Here is a 14950-nt window from a genome sequence, read left to right as displayed (position 1 = left end):
AACACAAACTTTAGACCTAAAAACTGACCCAGAAAATCCAGATTGTAAATCCTTTGATGAACACCATTTGCTGATGAATTTGAAAGTGATATACAGGGAACGCCAAAAGTATTGGGACAGTGACACATTTGTTACTGTTTTGTACTCCTCCAGCACATTGAAATGATACAATGACTAAGAGGTTTAAAGTACAGACTTATTTTGAGGGTATTTTCATCCATATCAGGTGAACCGTTCTTGTGCATAGTCCCCGCATTTTAGGGGACCAAAAGTATTGGGACAAATTCACTTATTTCTGAAGTAAAAAGTTAAGTATTTGGTTATAATGTTTCTAGACACTTCTACATTATTGTGGATGCTACCACAATTATGGATCATCCTGAATTAATCGTGAATAATGAATATAATACACCCCCTCAACAACAAAAAAATGCTAACCTCCCCCGTTATTGTAATGGTGAGGGGTAAGACGTGTCTAACTTTCTCACATATTCAGGATTCATTCAGGATTATCTCTAATCATGGTAGCATCCACATTAGCACATTAATGTAGAAGTGTCTAGAAACATATCCTATTCTTATTTACAATAAAAGTGACTCCAAAATGACACGATACATTATTTACCATTCATTTCAATTGGGCACAAAATAATCTGAAACACAACCAAAACACAAAGCAAATGCATCCAACAAATTTGTAGTCACAAGCTTGATGTAGTCGTGGCGTGCTATGAATATGGGACCCAATACTACACTTTTTACTACTTTAATACACAAGTGAATTTGTCCCAATATATAGATATATATGAAAATACCCTCAAATTAAAGCTGACAGTCTGCACTTTAACCGCAGTCATGATATAATTTTAATGTGCTGGAGTGTACAGAGCCAAAACAAAGTACAGAGTTCACTGTACAGTATATAGTGAACAAGTGAAATCTCCTTTCTTTGAATGCTTTGACAAAATACAGAAACAAACCTTTGAAGGCATTGATAGAGCACAATGCACCGAGAGAAACCAGTACTGTTCATAAAAACTGTTAGACAAGCTTTTTAAAAACGTTCTTCTGGTAATTCCAAATTTGGTCTATTTTGGTCTAATTCCTATTTGGTCTGACTTTCTCACCCGAGATTAAAAGAGATTTTCATCAACGTATTTAAAAGTACTGCTAAACAAGAAAAGCACAGATATCAGTGAGGAAACCTTCAAAAATATAAAACATTTGTATTTCGGGGATAAATAACAGGTTGATGAATGTATTCTTAACATACATACTTTGTACATAGATTACCAAAGAGACATACAGTGCCTTCAGAAAGTATTCATACCCCTTGACTTTTCCTCACATTTTGTTGTCTTACAGCCTGAATTTAAAATGGATTGAGGTTTTGTGTCACTGGCCTACACACACAATACCCCATAATGTCAAAGAAATAAAAATAAAAAATGTTTTTAGAAATGTTTACAAATTAATTAAGAATTAAAAGCTGAAATGTCTTGAGTCAATAAGTATCCGACCCCTTTGTTATGGCAAGCCTAAATAGGTCAATGAGTAAAAATGTACTTAACAAGTCACATAATAAGTTGTATGGACTCACTATGTGTGCAATAATAGTGTTTAACATGATTTTGAACGACTAACTTATCTCTGTACCTCACACATACAATTATCTGCAACGTCCCTCAAAAACAAGGTTTTCCAATGCCTCGCAAAGGGCACCTATTGGTAGATGGGTAAAAACATTGAATATCCCTTTGAGCATGATTAAGTTATTAATTACACTTTGGATGGTGAATCAAGACACCCAGGCACTACAAATATACATCGTCCTTCCTAACTCAGTTGCGGAGAGGAAGGAAGCCGCTCGTGGATTTCACCATGAGGCCAATGGTGACTTTAAAAGAGTCAGGGCTGCATCATGTTATGGGTATGCTTGTAATCGCAAAGGACCACAGAATTTTGGGGGGATAATAATACATGGATTAGCGCTAAGCACAAGCAAAATCCTAGAGGAAAACCTGGTTCAATCTAACAGACATGGGGAGACAAATTCAATAACAATAACCTAAAACACAAGGCCAAATATACACCGGAGTTGCTTGCCAAGACAACATTGAATGTTCCTGAGTGGCCTAGTTATAGTTTTGACTTTTTTTAAAATCGGCATTCAAATCTATGGCAAGACTTGACAATGGCTGTCTAGTGATGATCAACAACCAATTTGACAGAGCTTGAAGAATTTTCAAAAGAATAATGTGCAAATATTGTACAATTCAGGTGTGCAAAGTGCCTAGAGACTTACCCAGAAAGACTCACAGCTGTAATTGCTGCCGAAGGTAATTCTAACGTGTTAACTCAAGGATGCAAATACTTATGTAAATCAGATATTTCTGTATTTAATTTTCAATACATGTGTAAAAATGTCTAAAAACATGTTTTCCCTTTGTCATTATGAAGTAGCGTGTAGTAGATGTCACGTTCCTCAACAAGAAAACCAACAATGCCACTCAAGCAGAAGGAGGAATTAGCAGAATCACTGACCAACAACCAACACGAAACAAGTGGGGTTTTAGGAGGGTCTCTAAAAAAACTTCACATCCCTCCTGATATCAATTCTAAAATGTTTTCTCTGAATAATAGGATAAAGAAGAGTAATGTGACACAAGGGTTTAATGAACCTCTCATTCTTGATACCAGACCTTGAGCAACATTGCCATGGTAACATGATCTCAACCATACGTAAATGATCTAATCGAAATCAGAACTCGAATCGAAATCCCGAACAATCTTTGCTGCATCTTCACATTGTAAAAAAAAATATTTTGGAAATATAGACCCACACTCATCACAAAGTGTACTCGCAAAAGAAATAACATTGCTCATTTATTACAGACAGCAGTGCTGTATCCAGGGAGCCTGAAGAGTTGAACCCTGTTTTAGCTGAGATACACAAATTATTTTTGCCTTCGTATCCAAATAAACAAAATGATCCTCTGGATTTCGTCGACCCACTTCTTTCTTGCTTAGATATGTTAGTGATAAAATCTTTGGCTAATGCTATGCATGAAGATAGCTGTGAAACATAATCCACAATGGCCCAAACTTCACTTCAATGTTTAGCTTTCCACTTCCAGACATAAAAGGGGCACTTGACGTTCTTTTCAAGAAAAGCACATGTGTAACAGTAGCCTACTCAGTACACAAACTATTTGCACCATCACTCCAGATATTATTGTACTTCATGTTTCTTGTGTGAGATAAAAATATAAAATATAACATATTAAGCAGTGACAACAAGTGGTTTAATGACAGAATAATTGACGGGTACAATGATCTGGTGAAGTTACATCTGAAGCAACAAATTGTGTTAATATGCCCTGCGTATTTTGAGAGTCAGCGAATACAGTCTGTTTATTGGCAACAAAGAGGTTATGCCAAATGAGCCTAGAACGGCCCACATCTGGTGGGATTTTAATGCCACGTTCAAAACAACTGGGAATTAGGAAAAAGACGTTCCTGTTGCGCCATGCTGATGGCAGAGTCAGGATTTGGCATAAGCAGTATAAGTCCATGGCCCCATCCTGCCTGGTGTCAATGGTACAGGCTGGTGGTGTAATGGTGTGGGGAATGTTTTCTTGGCACACATTAGGTCCCTTGATACCAATTGAGCAATGTTTCCATGCCCTGAAGCATTCAGGCTGTTCTGGAGGCAAAGGGGGGTCCGACCTGGTACTAGATGGGTTTGTATAATAAACTGGCCACTGAGTGTATATAGATTCTACAGACCCTACTGAGTACTCCCAATCCACGTTTACATCGGCACATAGTCATTTATTTTCTCTATAAGCCAATATGTAATGAATATGCAGTGTATTGCAGTGCAGTGAATGGGATGGGTGGAGTAAGGAGTCACCAGCATTCTTTATTAAACCCGTTTCCCAGCATAATAGACCAATTTAAGTTTTGTGGACTCTATTGAGTAATTCCAATTACACACATTGGCCGTGTTCGAGAGGATCAAAATCGTAATTTATCATGGGTAAATTGTGACTGACTGACTGATCTACAAATAACAATGAGGCGTTATTTATGATGGAAGGTGATTTGTAGATCAGTCAGTCGGCAGTTGCCTGCACTGTCAGCTGCAATGTTGAACAAGCCCAATAGCTTTCAATATACCAGTATTGGTGTAAACTTTCTAAAGAAATGCTGGTATAAACAATACAATATTAAAGATAAAAGTACGTAAAATGATCCATACATTTTTATAAAGGTGGTTGCAATGCTGTGAAAAACAGTTGTACTGTACTGATATGCAAAAACAATTACACACCAATTACACACATTGGCCGTGTTCGAGAGGATCAAAATCGTAATTTATCATGGGTAAATTGTGACTGACTGACTGATCTACAAATAACAATGAGGCGTTATTTATGATGGAAGGTGATTTGTAGATCAGTCAGTCGGCAGTTGCCTGCACTGTCAGCTGCAATGTTGAACAAGCCCAATAGCTTTCAATATACCAGTATTGGTGTGAACTTTCTAAAGAAATGCTGGTATAAACAATACAATATTAAAGATAAAAGTACGTAAAATGATCCATACATTTTTATAAAGGTGGTTGCAATGCTGTGAAAAACAGTTGTACTGTACTGATATGCAAAAACAAAATCGATATTTCAAAAGTTTAGCATGTCTTTGTAGGGGAACTCTTATTTTGGAGAAAACAAATCCGAATCGCGATGTACCAGCATAATATCCTGCTGCCAGGAGAACGGTAATTGGAAATCCCACTAGCGATCCAGTCTGCGAGTGAGGACAGAGAACCACTTGAAAGGTGGAGCCTATAGCCTGCGTTAAGATAGGCAGTCCAATTCTCCTGATATTTTGTGAAAAGATCTGATGTGATTGGTCAAAAGTGCAGGGGTATTCAACCGGCGGTCCACGGAGGTACTGCAGGGGGTGCACAAAATGTTCTTTTTTAATTATGCATGTCGCTAGCAACAACAGAATAAACACATTTTGAATTACATACCTATAGTACAAAATAGGATAACATTTTCTTTCTAATGATGTCAAGTGTATTTCTCAACTCTAATATTAAGCAAATTAAACTCATTAAAGCCAATTACACTCACCGGAGTGTCTGACATAGGCTTTGAAAAAGCACCAGTGAATAGGCTACCAGTGTGGCAAATGCTGCTGGCTTCTGGTAAGCTTTCTCAACCAGGACATTATTTTATGACAACACATGGCTAACCAGCTAAACAGCTGCTCTTAGCGAAAATGTGTTTAGAGTTACCTTTCTAGCTAATAGGCTATGTTATAGTTTACACTTCCTCTTCCAATTATAATGCGGGGAGGTCAAAATAATGAAAAACTCTCCTAAATCTATTAATTTTAAAATGTTGATTACTTTTCCTTGGCATTATCATTCAGCTAATAAGACAAGACATGTGAAAAAATTATTTTACCTAACGTATGATGGCGGTCCCGGGGGGTTCTGTTTTGCCTGAGGGGGGTTCCCTGAGGGGGTTCGCTTGGCAATAAAAGGTTGAAGAACCCTGAATATAGTGGGGGAAAAAGATCAGAATTGGGCTGCCTGTGTAAACGCCGCCATAAACAAAGAGGCTGTGATGCTTAGGTTACAGACAGGGACCACACGTTTATCTCAAACTATATTTTTAGGCATTATTTACATTTAATAAAAAAATGCTTGAATAAATGGATTTATAGCCTATATTTTATTTTGTTACGTTTGCACATTGAAAAAAATTCACTCATCATTTGTTTTGAGTCACTCATCATTTGTCCATCATTTCTCACTCACACATAATATGCACGTACATTTATACTGACACTACACACCTGCACACCCACTCACATACAAGCTGCTGCTACTCTGCTTATCTTTTATCCTGTTGCCTAGTCACCTTACATATCTACCTCCATCACTACAGTATCCCTTCATATTTCTTATTATTTCTCATGTTTTTTTTTCTAGTAATACATTGTTATTAATTATTACATTGTTGGTCTATGAGGTTGTAAGAAAGCCCTTTCACTGTACTTGTGCATGTGACATTTAATCTTGAAATTTGAATGCAATTTTTTGTTATTAATATCATAGTCAGTTTTACTTGGGCCCTTTACTTGCCCCCCCCCCCCCAGAAATGCATTACCATTACAATAAGAATCTCCACCATCTTTGTCCGATTTCCCCAGTCTTCTGAAGTTTTCATCCTTTTTTAAAACTGTGAGCTCCCTCTAGTGATGCATTATTTGATTTGTTCGCTTTGTTCCGCGACATTCGCGTATCGTAATATCTTCGCTAGCTGTTTTTTTGGCTCTAGCGAGACACCGTAGGTCCAAGCCCTGTGTGTTTTCCTTTTGGTTTATCTTCAAGCCTGCTAGATAAGTGATTCGAAATAGCTTCATAATCTGGACTGGAGTTATTTTTAGCTGGCGATTAAAGTGTCGTTGGAGGGTATTTGCTGTGTCCCTGTACCTAGAAAGTGTGTAAATCCACTGACCAGAGAGGCGGACCTAGCTAGGTCTGGATTAGCCGCTCTTCGAGACCGCTGGATGCTACATTCCTAAATCGCTCTACACATTGGGCGTCATTAGCAACTTAGCCCGCTACCTAGCGAACACAAATTGCACATCATCGCTAGGTTTTTACAACATGTCATATCGGAGGACAATCAAACTCGTGTGTGGATTCGCCGGCGGATCAGCGGTGCTGGTTGTGGCGGCTGCCGCAGCCGAATCCCGTGGCTATTTCGGTGATACGCAAGGAGCGCGATCAGGTCAGTGGAGTCGGTTCAATATTCTCCAAGCTGCACAGCCAGCGACATGGTCAACGGGGAACCACACGGTTCAATCTACTGGACATGCCTGGGACTTCAACTGGGATAAGTATGCCTGCTTTATTAGCTAAATCTGACGCAGACTACTGTAAAACATAAGAGGGGTCTGATGGGATGTGGGTCAAGTAGTTTAGTCTACGCTGAGTGTGATTGATTCATATTTGCAGCTAGCAACATGTTGACAGACTGACAGATGACTTCTCTGGGCACAACACACACAACTGATTTGTTCCCTCTGTACTGTACTAGGCGGGACCCGTCCCCACTGTTTACAAATGGGAAGAAGAAGGAGAACAGCAGTGAAGACCCAAGCTCAGAGCAGGAGAATGGCAAACCCAAAGCCACACGCAACATCCTTTTCATCAGGCACTCCCAGTACAACCTGAGTGGGAATGGAGACCATGAGAGAATCCTCACCCCTTTAGGTTCTGTACCCTGTTCTGCTATGTATTCATGTTGCTGAAAGCGTGACACATAGACCTAGTTCTCCACTCTACAGCTCAACAGTTGCGTTTTAGTAGATAAGAAGAGCATATTCAGCAGCACTCATTAGAGGTGGTGAAAGTGGTATACAAGTACAATCTGCTCATTTATGGGACTATGTGTTGTTGTTCTGCAGGTCGGGAGCAGGCTGAGTTTACTGGCCAGCGGTTGGCTGCCCTGGGGCTGAAGTATGACATCATGGTCTACTCCACTATGGCCAGGGCCACCGAGACGGCCAACATCATCAGCAAGTACCTCCCAGGTCAGAACCCTAGACAGGCAGACTTTACAGCTGAGGTATATGCCAGAGTCTATACAATATTCAGAGACATGCTTGTCTGGTTCCACAAGACTAACCAGTGCTGTACAGCCTTAATCTAACTCTCCTGATTCAACTTTAGAATCACGTTTTGACTTCAGAACATGGATTGGTTGTATCGATAGACCATTTGGTTAAATCAGGTGTGTTTGTGTAGAGCTGGAGCAAAAGCCTGCACTCTGCTGCTATTCATGGTGCAGATATTTACAGTTCGTTCAGAAAGTATTCACAGCGCTTGACTTTTTCCACATTTGTTGTTACAGGCTGAAATTAAAATGGATTCAATTGAGATTTTGTGTCACTTGCTTACACACAATAAATACCCCATAATGCCAAAGTGGAATTATGTTTTTGGAAATTTTTACAAATGAATAAAGAGCTGAAATGCCTTGAGTCAGTAAGTATTCAACCCCTTTGTTATGGCAAGGCTGAATACGTTCACGAGTAAAAATGTGCTTAACAAGTCACATAATAAATTGCATGGACTCTGTGCAATAATAGTGTCTAACATTATTTTTGGATGACTGTCTCATCTCTGTACCCCACACATACAGTTCCCTGTAATGTCCCTCAATCAAGCTTTTAAATGTATTTTGTTCTGTCCTTGAGCTGTTCTTGTCTATTAATGTTCTGTATTATGTCGTGTTTGGTGCGGACCCCAGGAAGAGTAGCTGTGGCTTTCGCAACCGCTAATGGGGATCCTAATAAAATACCAAAGCAGTGAATTTCAAACACAGATTCAACCACAAAGACCTTGGAGGTTTCCAATGCCTCACAAAGAAGGGCACCTGGCAGACATTGAATATCCATTTGAACATGTTGAAGGTATTTACAGTGCCTTGCGAAAGTATTCGGCCCCCTTGAACTTTGCGACCTTTTGCCACATTTCAGGCTTCAAACATAAATATATAAAACTGTATTTTTTGTGAAGAATCAACATCAAGTGGGACACAATCATGAAGTGGAACGACATTTATTGGATATTTCAAACTTTTTTAACAAATCAAAAACTGAAAAATTGGGCGTGCAAAATTATTCAGCCCCCTTAAGTTAATACTTTGTAGCAAATCACATTTTATTTGTCACATACACATGGTTAGCAGATGTTAATGCGAGTGTAGCGAAATGCTTGTGCTTCTAGTTCCGACAATGCAGTAATAACAAGTAATCTAACTAACAATTCCAAAACTACTGTCTTGTACACAGTGTAAGGGGATAAAGAATATGTACATAAGGATATATGAATGAGTGATGGTACAGAGCAGCATAGGCAAGATACAGTAGATGGTATCGAGTACAGTATATACATATGAGATGAGTATGTAAACAAAGTGGCATAGTTAAAGTGGCTAGTGATACATGTATTACATAAGGATACAGTCGATGATATAGAGTACAGTATATACGTATGCATATGAGATGAATAATGTAGGGTAAGTAACATTATATAGGGTAGCATTGTTTAAAGTGGCTAGTGATATATTTACATCATTTCCCATCAATTCCCATTATTAAAGTGGCTGGAGTTGAGTCAGTGTCAGTGTGTTGGCAGCAGCCACTCAATGTTAGTGGTGGCTGTTTAACAGTCTGATGGCCTTGAGATAGAAGCTGTTTTTCAGTCTCTCGGTCCCAGCTTTGATGCACCTGTACTGACCTCGCCTTCTGGATGATAGCGGGGTGAACAGGCAGTGGCTCGGGTGGTTGATGTCCTTGATGATTATGGCCTTCCTGTGACATCGGGTGGTATAGGTGTCCTGGAGGGCAGGTAGTTTGCCCCCGGTGATGCGTTGTGCAGACCTCACTACCCTCTGGAGAGCCTTACGGTTGAGGGCGGAGCAGTTGCCGTACCAGGCGGTGATACAGCCCGCCAGGATGCTCTCGATTGTGCATCTGTAGAAGTTTGTGAGTGCTTTTGGTGACAAGCCGAATTTCTTCAGCCTCCTGAGGTTGAAGAGGCGCTGCTGCGCCTTCTTCACAATGCTGTCTGTGTGAGTGGACCAATTCAGTTTGTCTGTGATGTGTATGCCGAGGAACTTAAAACTTGCTACCCTCTCCACTACTGTTCCATCGATGTGGATAGGGGGGTGTTCCCTCTGCTGTTTCCTGAAGTCCACAATCATCTCCTTAGTTTTGTTGACGTTGAGTGTGAGGTTATTTTCCTGACACCACACTCCGAGGGCCCTCACCTCCTCCTTGTAGGCCGTCTCGTCGTTGTTGGTAATCAAGCCTACCACTGTTGTGTCGTCCGCAAACTTGATGATTGAGTTGGAGGCGTGCGTGGCCACGCAGTCGTGGGTGAACAGGGAGTACAGGAGAGGGCTCAGAACGCACCCTTGTGGGGCCCCAGTGTTGAGGATCAGCGGGGAGGAGATGTTGTTGCCTACCCTCACCACCTGGGGGCGGTCCGTCAGGAAGTCCAGTACCCAGTTGCACAGGGCGGGGTCGAGACCCAGGGTCTCGAGCTTGATGACGAGCTTGGAGGGTACTATGGTGTTGAATGCCGAGCTGTAGTCGATGAACAGCATTCTCACATAGGTATTCCTCTTGTCCAGATGGGTTAGGGCAGTGTGCAGTGTGGTTGAGATTGCATCGTCTGTGGACCTATTTGGGCGGTAAGCAAATTGGAGTGGGTCTAGGGTGTCAGGTAGGGTGGAGGTGATATGGTCCTTGACTAGTCTCTCAAAGCACTTCATGATGACGGAAGTGAGTGCTACGGGGCGGTAGTCGTTTAGCTCAGTTACCTTAGCTTTCTTGGAAACAGGAACAATGGTGGCCCTCTTGAAGCATGTGGGAACAGCAGACTGGTATAGGGATTGATTGAATATGTCCGTAAACATACCGGCCAGCTGGTCTGCGCATGCTCTGAGGGCGCGGCTGGGGATGCCGTCTGGGCCTGCAGCCTTGCGAGGGTTAACACGTTTAAATGTCTTACTCACCTCGGCTGCAGTGAAGGAGAGACCGCATGTTTTCGTTGCAGGCCGTGTCAGTGGCACTGTCTTGTCCTCAAAGCGGGCAAAAAAGTTATTTAGTCTGCCTGGGAGCAGGACATCCTGGTCCGTGACTGGGCTGGATTTCTTCCTGTAGTCCGTGATTGACTGTAGACCCTGCCACATGCCTCTTGTGTCTGAGCCGTTGAATTGAGATTCTACTTTGTCTCTGTACTGACGCTTAGCTTGTTTGATAGCCTTGCGGAGGGAATAGCTGCACTGTTTGTATTCGGTCATGTTACCAGACACCTTGCCCTGATAGCACCACCTTTTGCTGCGATTACAGCTGTAAGTCGCTTGGGGTATGTCTCTATCAGTTTTGCACATCGAGAGACTGAAATTTTCCCCATTCCTCCTTGCAAAACAGCTCGAGCTCAGTGAGGTTGGATGGAGAGCATTTGTGAACAGCAGTTTTCAGTTCTTTCCACAGATTCTCGATTGGATTCAGGTCTGGACTTTGACTTGGCCATTCTAACACCTGGATATGTTTATTTTTGAACCATTCCATTGTAGATTTTGCTTTATGTTTTGGATCATTTTCTTGTTGGAAGACTAATCTCCGTCCCAGTCTCAGGTCTTTTGCAGACTCCATCAGGTTTTCTTCCAGAATGGTCCTGTATTTGGCTCCATCCATCTTCCCATCAATTTTAACCATCTTCCCTGTCCCTGCTGAAGAAAAGCAGGCCCAAACCATGATGCTGCCACCACCATGTTTGACAGTGGGGATGGTGTGTTCAACTGTGTTGCTTTTACGCCAAACATAACGTTTTGCATTGTTGCCAAAAAGTTCAATTTTGGTTTCATCTGACCAGAGCACCTTCTTCCACATGTTTGGTGTGTCTCCCAGGTGGCTTGTGGCAAACTTTAAACAACACTTTTTATGGATATCTTTAAGAAATGGCTTTCTTCTTGCCACTCTTCCATAAAGGCCAGATTTGTGCAATATACGACTGATTGTTGTCCTATGGACAGAGTCTCCCACCTCAGCTGTAGATCTCTGCAGTTCATCCAGAGTGATCATGGGCCTCTTGGCTGCATCTCTGATCAGTCTTCTCCTTGTATGAGCTGAAAGTTTAGAGGGACGGCCAGGTCTTGGCAGATTTGCAGTGGTCTGATACTCCTTCCATTTCAATATTATCGCTTGCACAGTGCTCCTTGGGATGTTTAAAGCTTGGGACATCTTTTTGTATCCAAATCCGGCTTTAAACTTCTTCACAACAGTATCTCGGACCTGCCTGGTGTGTTCCTTGTTCTTCATGATGCTCTCTGCGCTTTTAACGGACCTCTGAGACTATCACAGTGCAGGTGCATTTATACGGAGACTTGATTACACACAGGTGGATTGTATTTATCATCATTAGTCATTTAGATCACCATTGGATCATTCAGAGATCCTCACTGAACTTCTGGAGAGAGTTTGCTGCACTGAAAGTAAAGGGGCTGAATAATTTTGCATGCCCAATTTTTCCGTTTTTGATTTGTTAAAAAAGTTTGAAATATCCAATAAATTTCGTTCCACTTCATGATTGTGTCCCACTTGTTGTTGATTCTTCACAAAAAAATACAGTTTTATATCTTTATGTTTGAAGCCTGAAATGTGGCAAAGTTCAAGGGGGCCGAATACTTTCGCAAGGCACTGTAATTACACTTTGGATGGTGTATCAATACACCCAGTCACAAGAAAGATACAGGAATCCTTCTTCACTCAGTTGCCTGACAGGATGGAAACCGCTCGGGAATTTCACCATAATCCCAATGGTGACTAAGGCAGTTAGAGTTTAATGGCTGTGATAGGAGAAAACTGAGGATGACATTGTATACGAACCTAATTGATAGAGTAAAAAGAATGAACCCTGTGCAGAATAAAACTATTCCTAAACATGCATCCTGTTTGCAACAAGGCACCAAAGTAATACTGCAAAAAAATGTGGCAACGCAATTAACTTACAGTGTTATGTTTGAGGCACATCCAATACAACATATTACAGAGTACCACTCTCCATATTTTCAAGCATAGTGGTGGCGGCATCATGTTATGGGTATGATTGTAATCGTTAAGGACTGGGAAGTTTTTCAGGATGAAAAAGAAACAGAATGGAGTTAAACACAGGCACAATCCTAAAGGAAAACCTGGCCAGTCGGCTTTCCAGCAGACACTGGGAGAGGAATTAACCTTTCAGCAGGACAATAACCTAAAACCCAAGGCCAAATCTACATTGGAGTTGCTTATCAAGAAGACGGTGAATAAGGCTGAGTTACATTTTTGATTTAAATCTGCTTGAAAATATATGGCAAGACCTGAAAATGGTTGTCTAGCAATGATCCACAACCAATCTGACAGAGCTTGAATAATTTTGAAAAGAATAATGGGCAAATGTTGCACAATCCAAGTGTGCAAAGCTCTTAGAGACCTACCCATAAAGACTCACAGCTGTAATTGCTTCCAAAGGTGATTCTTACATGTATTGACTCAGGGGGTTGAAACCTTATCTAAATCAGGATACTGTATATTAGTGTTTTATTTTTCAACTTTTTTTTTCTCCAAATGTTATCATTTTTCTACCACTGGCATTTAAAGTATTTTGTGTAGATCGTTGACAAAAATGACTATTAAAACCATTTTAATCCCACTTTGTAACACATCGAAATGTGGAAAAAGTCAAGGTGTGTGAATACCAAGGTTATACCTCTGATAACAGCTTCAGAAGCTTTGATCTCAGATTTTCAGATGTAAAAATTGTCATTAAGCATCATAGATAAGCATTTCACTACTCACCACTAACTAACTCATCTTCTGATCTGTTTTTGATTTAGGGGTAGCGCTGGTGAGCTGTGATTTGCTGAGAGAAGGAGCACCCATCGAACCTGTGCCTCCTGTTAACCACTGGAAGCCTGACGCTGTGGTGAGACGCCCAATTCTCTGTCATATTACTTCCTGTTTAGTTTCAGTTATTAGTTACTGCTGTCGGCATCATTCAATACATAATTCAATGCAATGTATTCCAATGAGAGGTCAGAGGTCATCTCAAACCCTCGCCTGACACCACCACTGTGGACCTCTACCGCTCTACAGCAGTACCACGAGGACGGGGCCCGGATCGAGGCTGCCTTCCGTCGCTACATCCACCGCGCTGACCCCAAGCAGAAGGAGGACAGCTACGAGATCATCGTCTGTCATGCCAATGTCATCCGCTATTTCGTGTGCAGGTGTGTTGGTCTCCCCAGGCAAGCTGGATCAAAGCCTCATTCAACAAGATGCCAATCTACATTACTTTGTCTAGCAATTTCACTGTCTTGCTGATGTCTTTTTGTATTTCATGACTATGATGATGTGCGTTTCAACATCACATGATATATGTGAATATTTGTTTTGAAAAATAGACCAGCTCTCATTTGGGTGTTTTGGTGGATCTTACAGGCTCTATCCCTCCCTATGTGTCTCAGGGCTCTGCAGTTTCCCCCAGAGGGCTGGCTGAGGATGGGCCTGAACAACGGCAGCATCACCTGGCTCACTGTGCGCCCCAGCGGCAGAGTGGCACTGAGGACACTGGGAGACTCAGGGTTCATGCCCCCAGACAAACTCACACGGACCTGAGAAATGTTCCACCTACAGTATTCACTCGTTCTCTCCCGGAGAGCTTTAGATCTCGGTCACAGGGTGAACTGAATGGCTCTTGATTTCTCCATAAGTGTCTTGAAAGTTACTTTTGGTGTTATTTTTGTAACTTCGACATGCAACGATATACTTTTATGTGGTGTTTTGTGATCAACTCCTGTGCCATCGTTTGCCAACTACAGTGCAAAAGGGGAGTATACAGTATGAACTGTTGCTGTAGCCAATCACTGAACTCCGAAAGCTGATGGGATGACTGCCAGTGCCCACTCATTATGAATGTAAAGGGTATAAGAGTTGAGGGACTGAAGGATTTTAAAACCAAAACCATTCTAAATTTGTATGGCATATTTACTGTAATGCTGTAAATGTTTATGCTCAGTACTTTTGTATTTGGATCAAGGCTTCCTCGGAGGTTTAGATAGTTGTTGTATTCAGTAGAAACATGCAATAAAGGAGACATGTAAATGTTTTGTGTTCCTCAGTAGTACGCCAAATAAGTACTCGTACAGTCTTAAAATGGGGTTAGCTCAAGCTGAGACATTGTCTCAAGACTTAACAGCAAATCCAATGAACCTTAGTGTTGGCACTACAAAGCTTGAAAATTACACAATGTCATTTGTTAGAGGACAAGAGTGCCACCACCATTTCAGGCAGTAACAATGTTAGAAAG

At 41.3% G+C, this 14950-nt stretch overlaps 1 protein-coding gene across 3 annotated transcripts; it reads left to right on the top strand.

Annotated features, from left to right (window-relative positions):
* The first annotated feature begins 6308 nt into the window (after positions 1-6308).
* LOC110525847 (serine/threonine-protein phosphatase PGAM5, mitochondrial) lies at positions 6309-14747 on the top strand. 3 transcript variants are annotated; one of them, XM_021606305.2, is made up of 6 exons: positions 6316-6924; positions 7125-7300; positions 7495-7620; positions 13479-13567; positions 13675-13871; positions 14109-14747. In XM_021606305.2, exons 1-6 carry the CDS (start codon positions 6692-6694, stop codon positions 14257-14259), a joined length of 972 nt encoding a protein of 323 aa, XP_021461980.2. In that variant the 5' UTR covers positions 6316-6691; the 3' UTR covers positions 14260-14747. The 3 variants fall into 3 exon arrangements, with proteins under 3 accessions (XP_036835877.1, XP_021461980.2, XP_021461981.2); XM_021606306.2 differs by having other exon boundaries at positions 6321-6924; positions 13738-13871; XM_036979982.1 differs by lacking the exon at positions 14109-14747 and having other exon boundaries at positions 6309-6924; positions 13677-13816.
* The last annotated feature ends 203 nt before the right edge of the window (positions 14748-14950 follow it).

The sequence above is a fragment of the Oncorhynchus mykiss genome, chromosome 6 (genome assembly GCF_013265735.2).
Source record: "Oncorhynchus mykiss isolate Arlee chromosome 6, USDA_OmykA_1.1, whole genome shotgun sequence".
Classification (NCBI taxonomy): domain Eukaryota; kingdom Metazoa; phylum Chordata; class Actinopteri; order Salmoniformes; family Salmonidae; genus Oncorhynchus; species Oncorhynchus mykiss.
This window is presented reverse-complemented; position numbering and strand designations above follow the sequence as displayed.

Excerpts from the sequence above, each read along its gene's own strand:
- LOC110525847 (XM_021606305.2), top strand. The coding sequence starts at position 6,692 with ATGTCATATCGGAGGACAATCAAACTCGTGTGTGGATTCGCCGGCGGA. Across the intron at positions 13,568-13,674 it reads ACTGGAAGCCTGACGCTGTG|AGGTCAGAGGTCATCTCAAA; the intron begins GTGAGACGCCCA and ends TATTCCAATGAG. Across the intron at positions 13,872-14,108 it reads ATCCGCTATTTCGTGTGCAG|GGCTCTGCAGTTTCCCCCAG; the intron begins GTGTGTTGGTCT and ends TATGTGTCTCAG.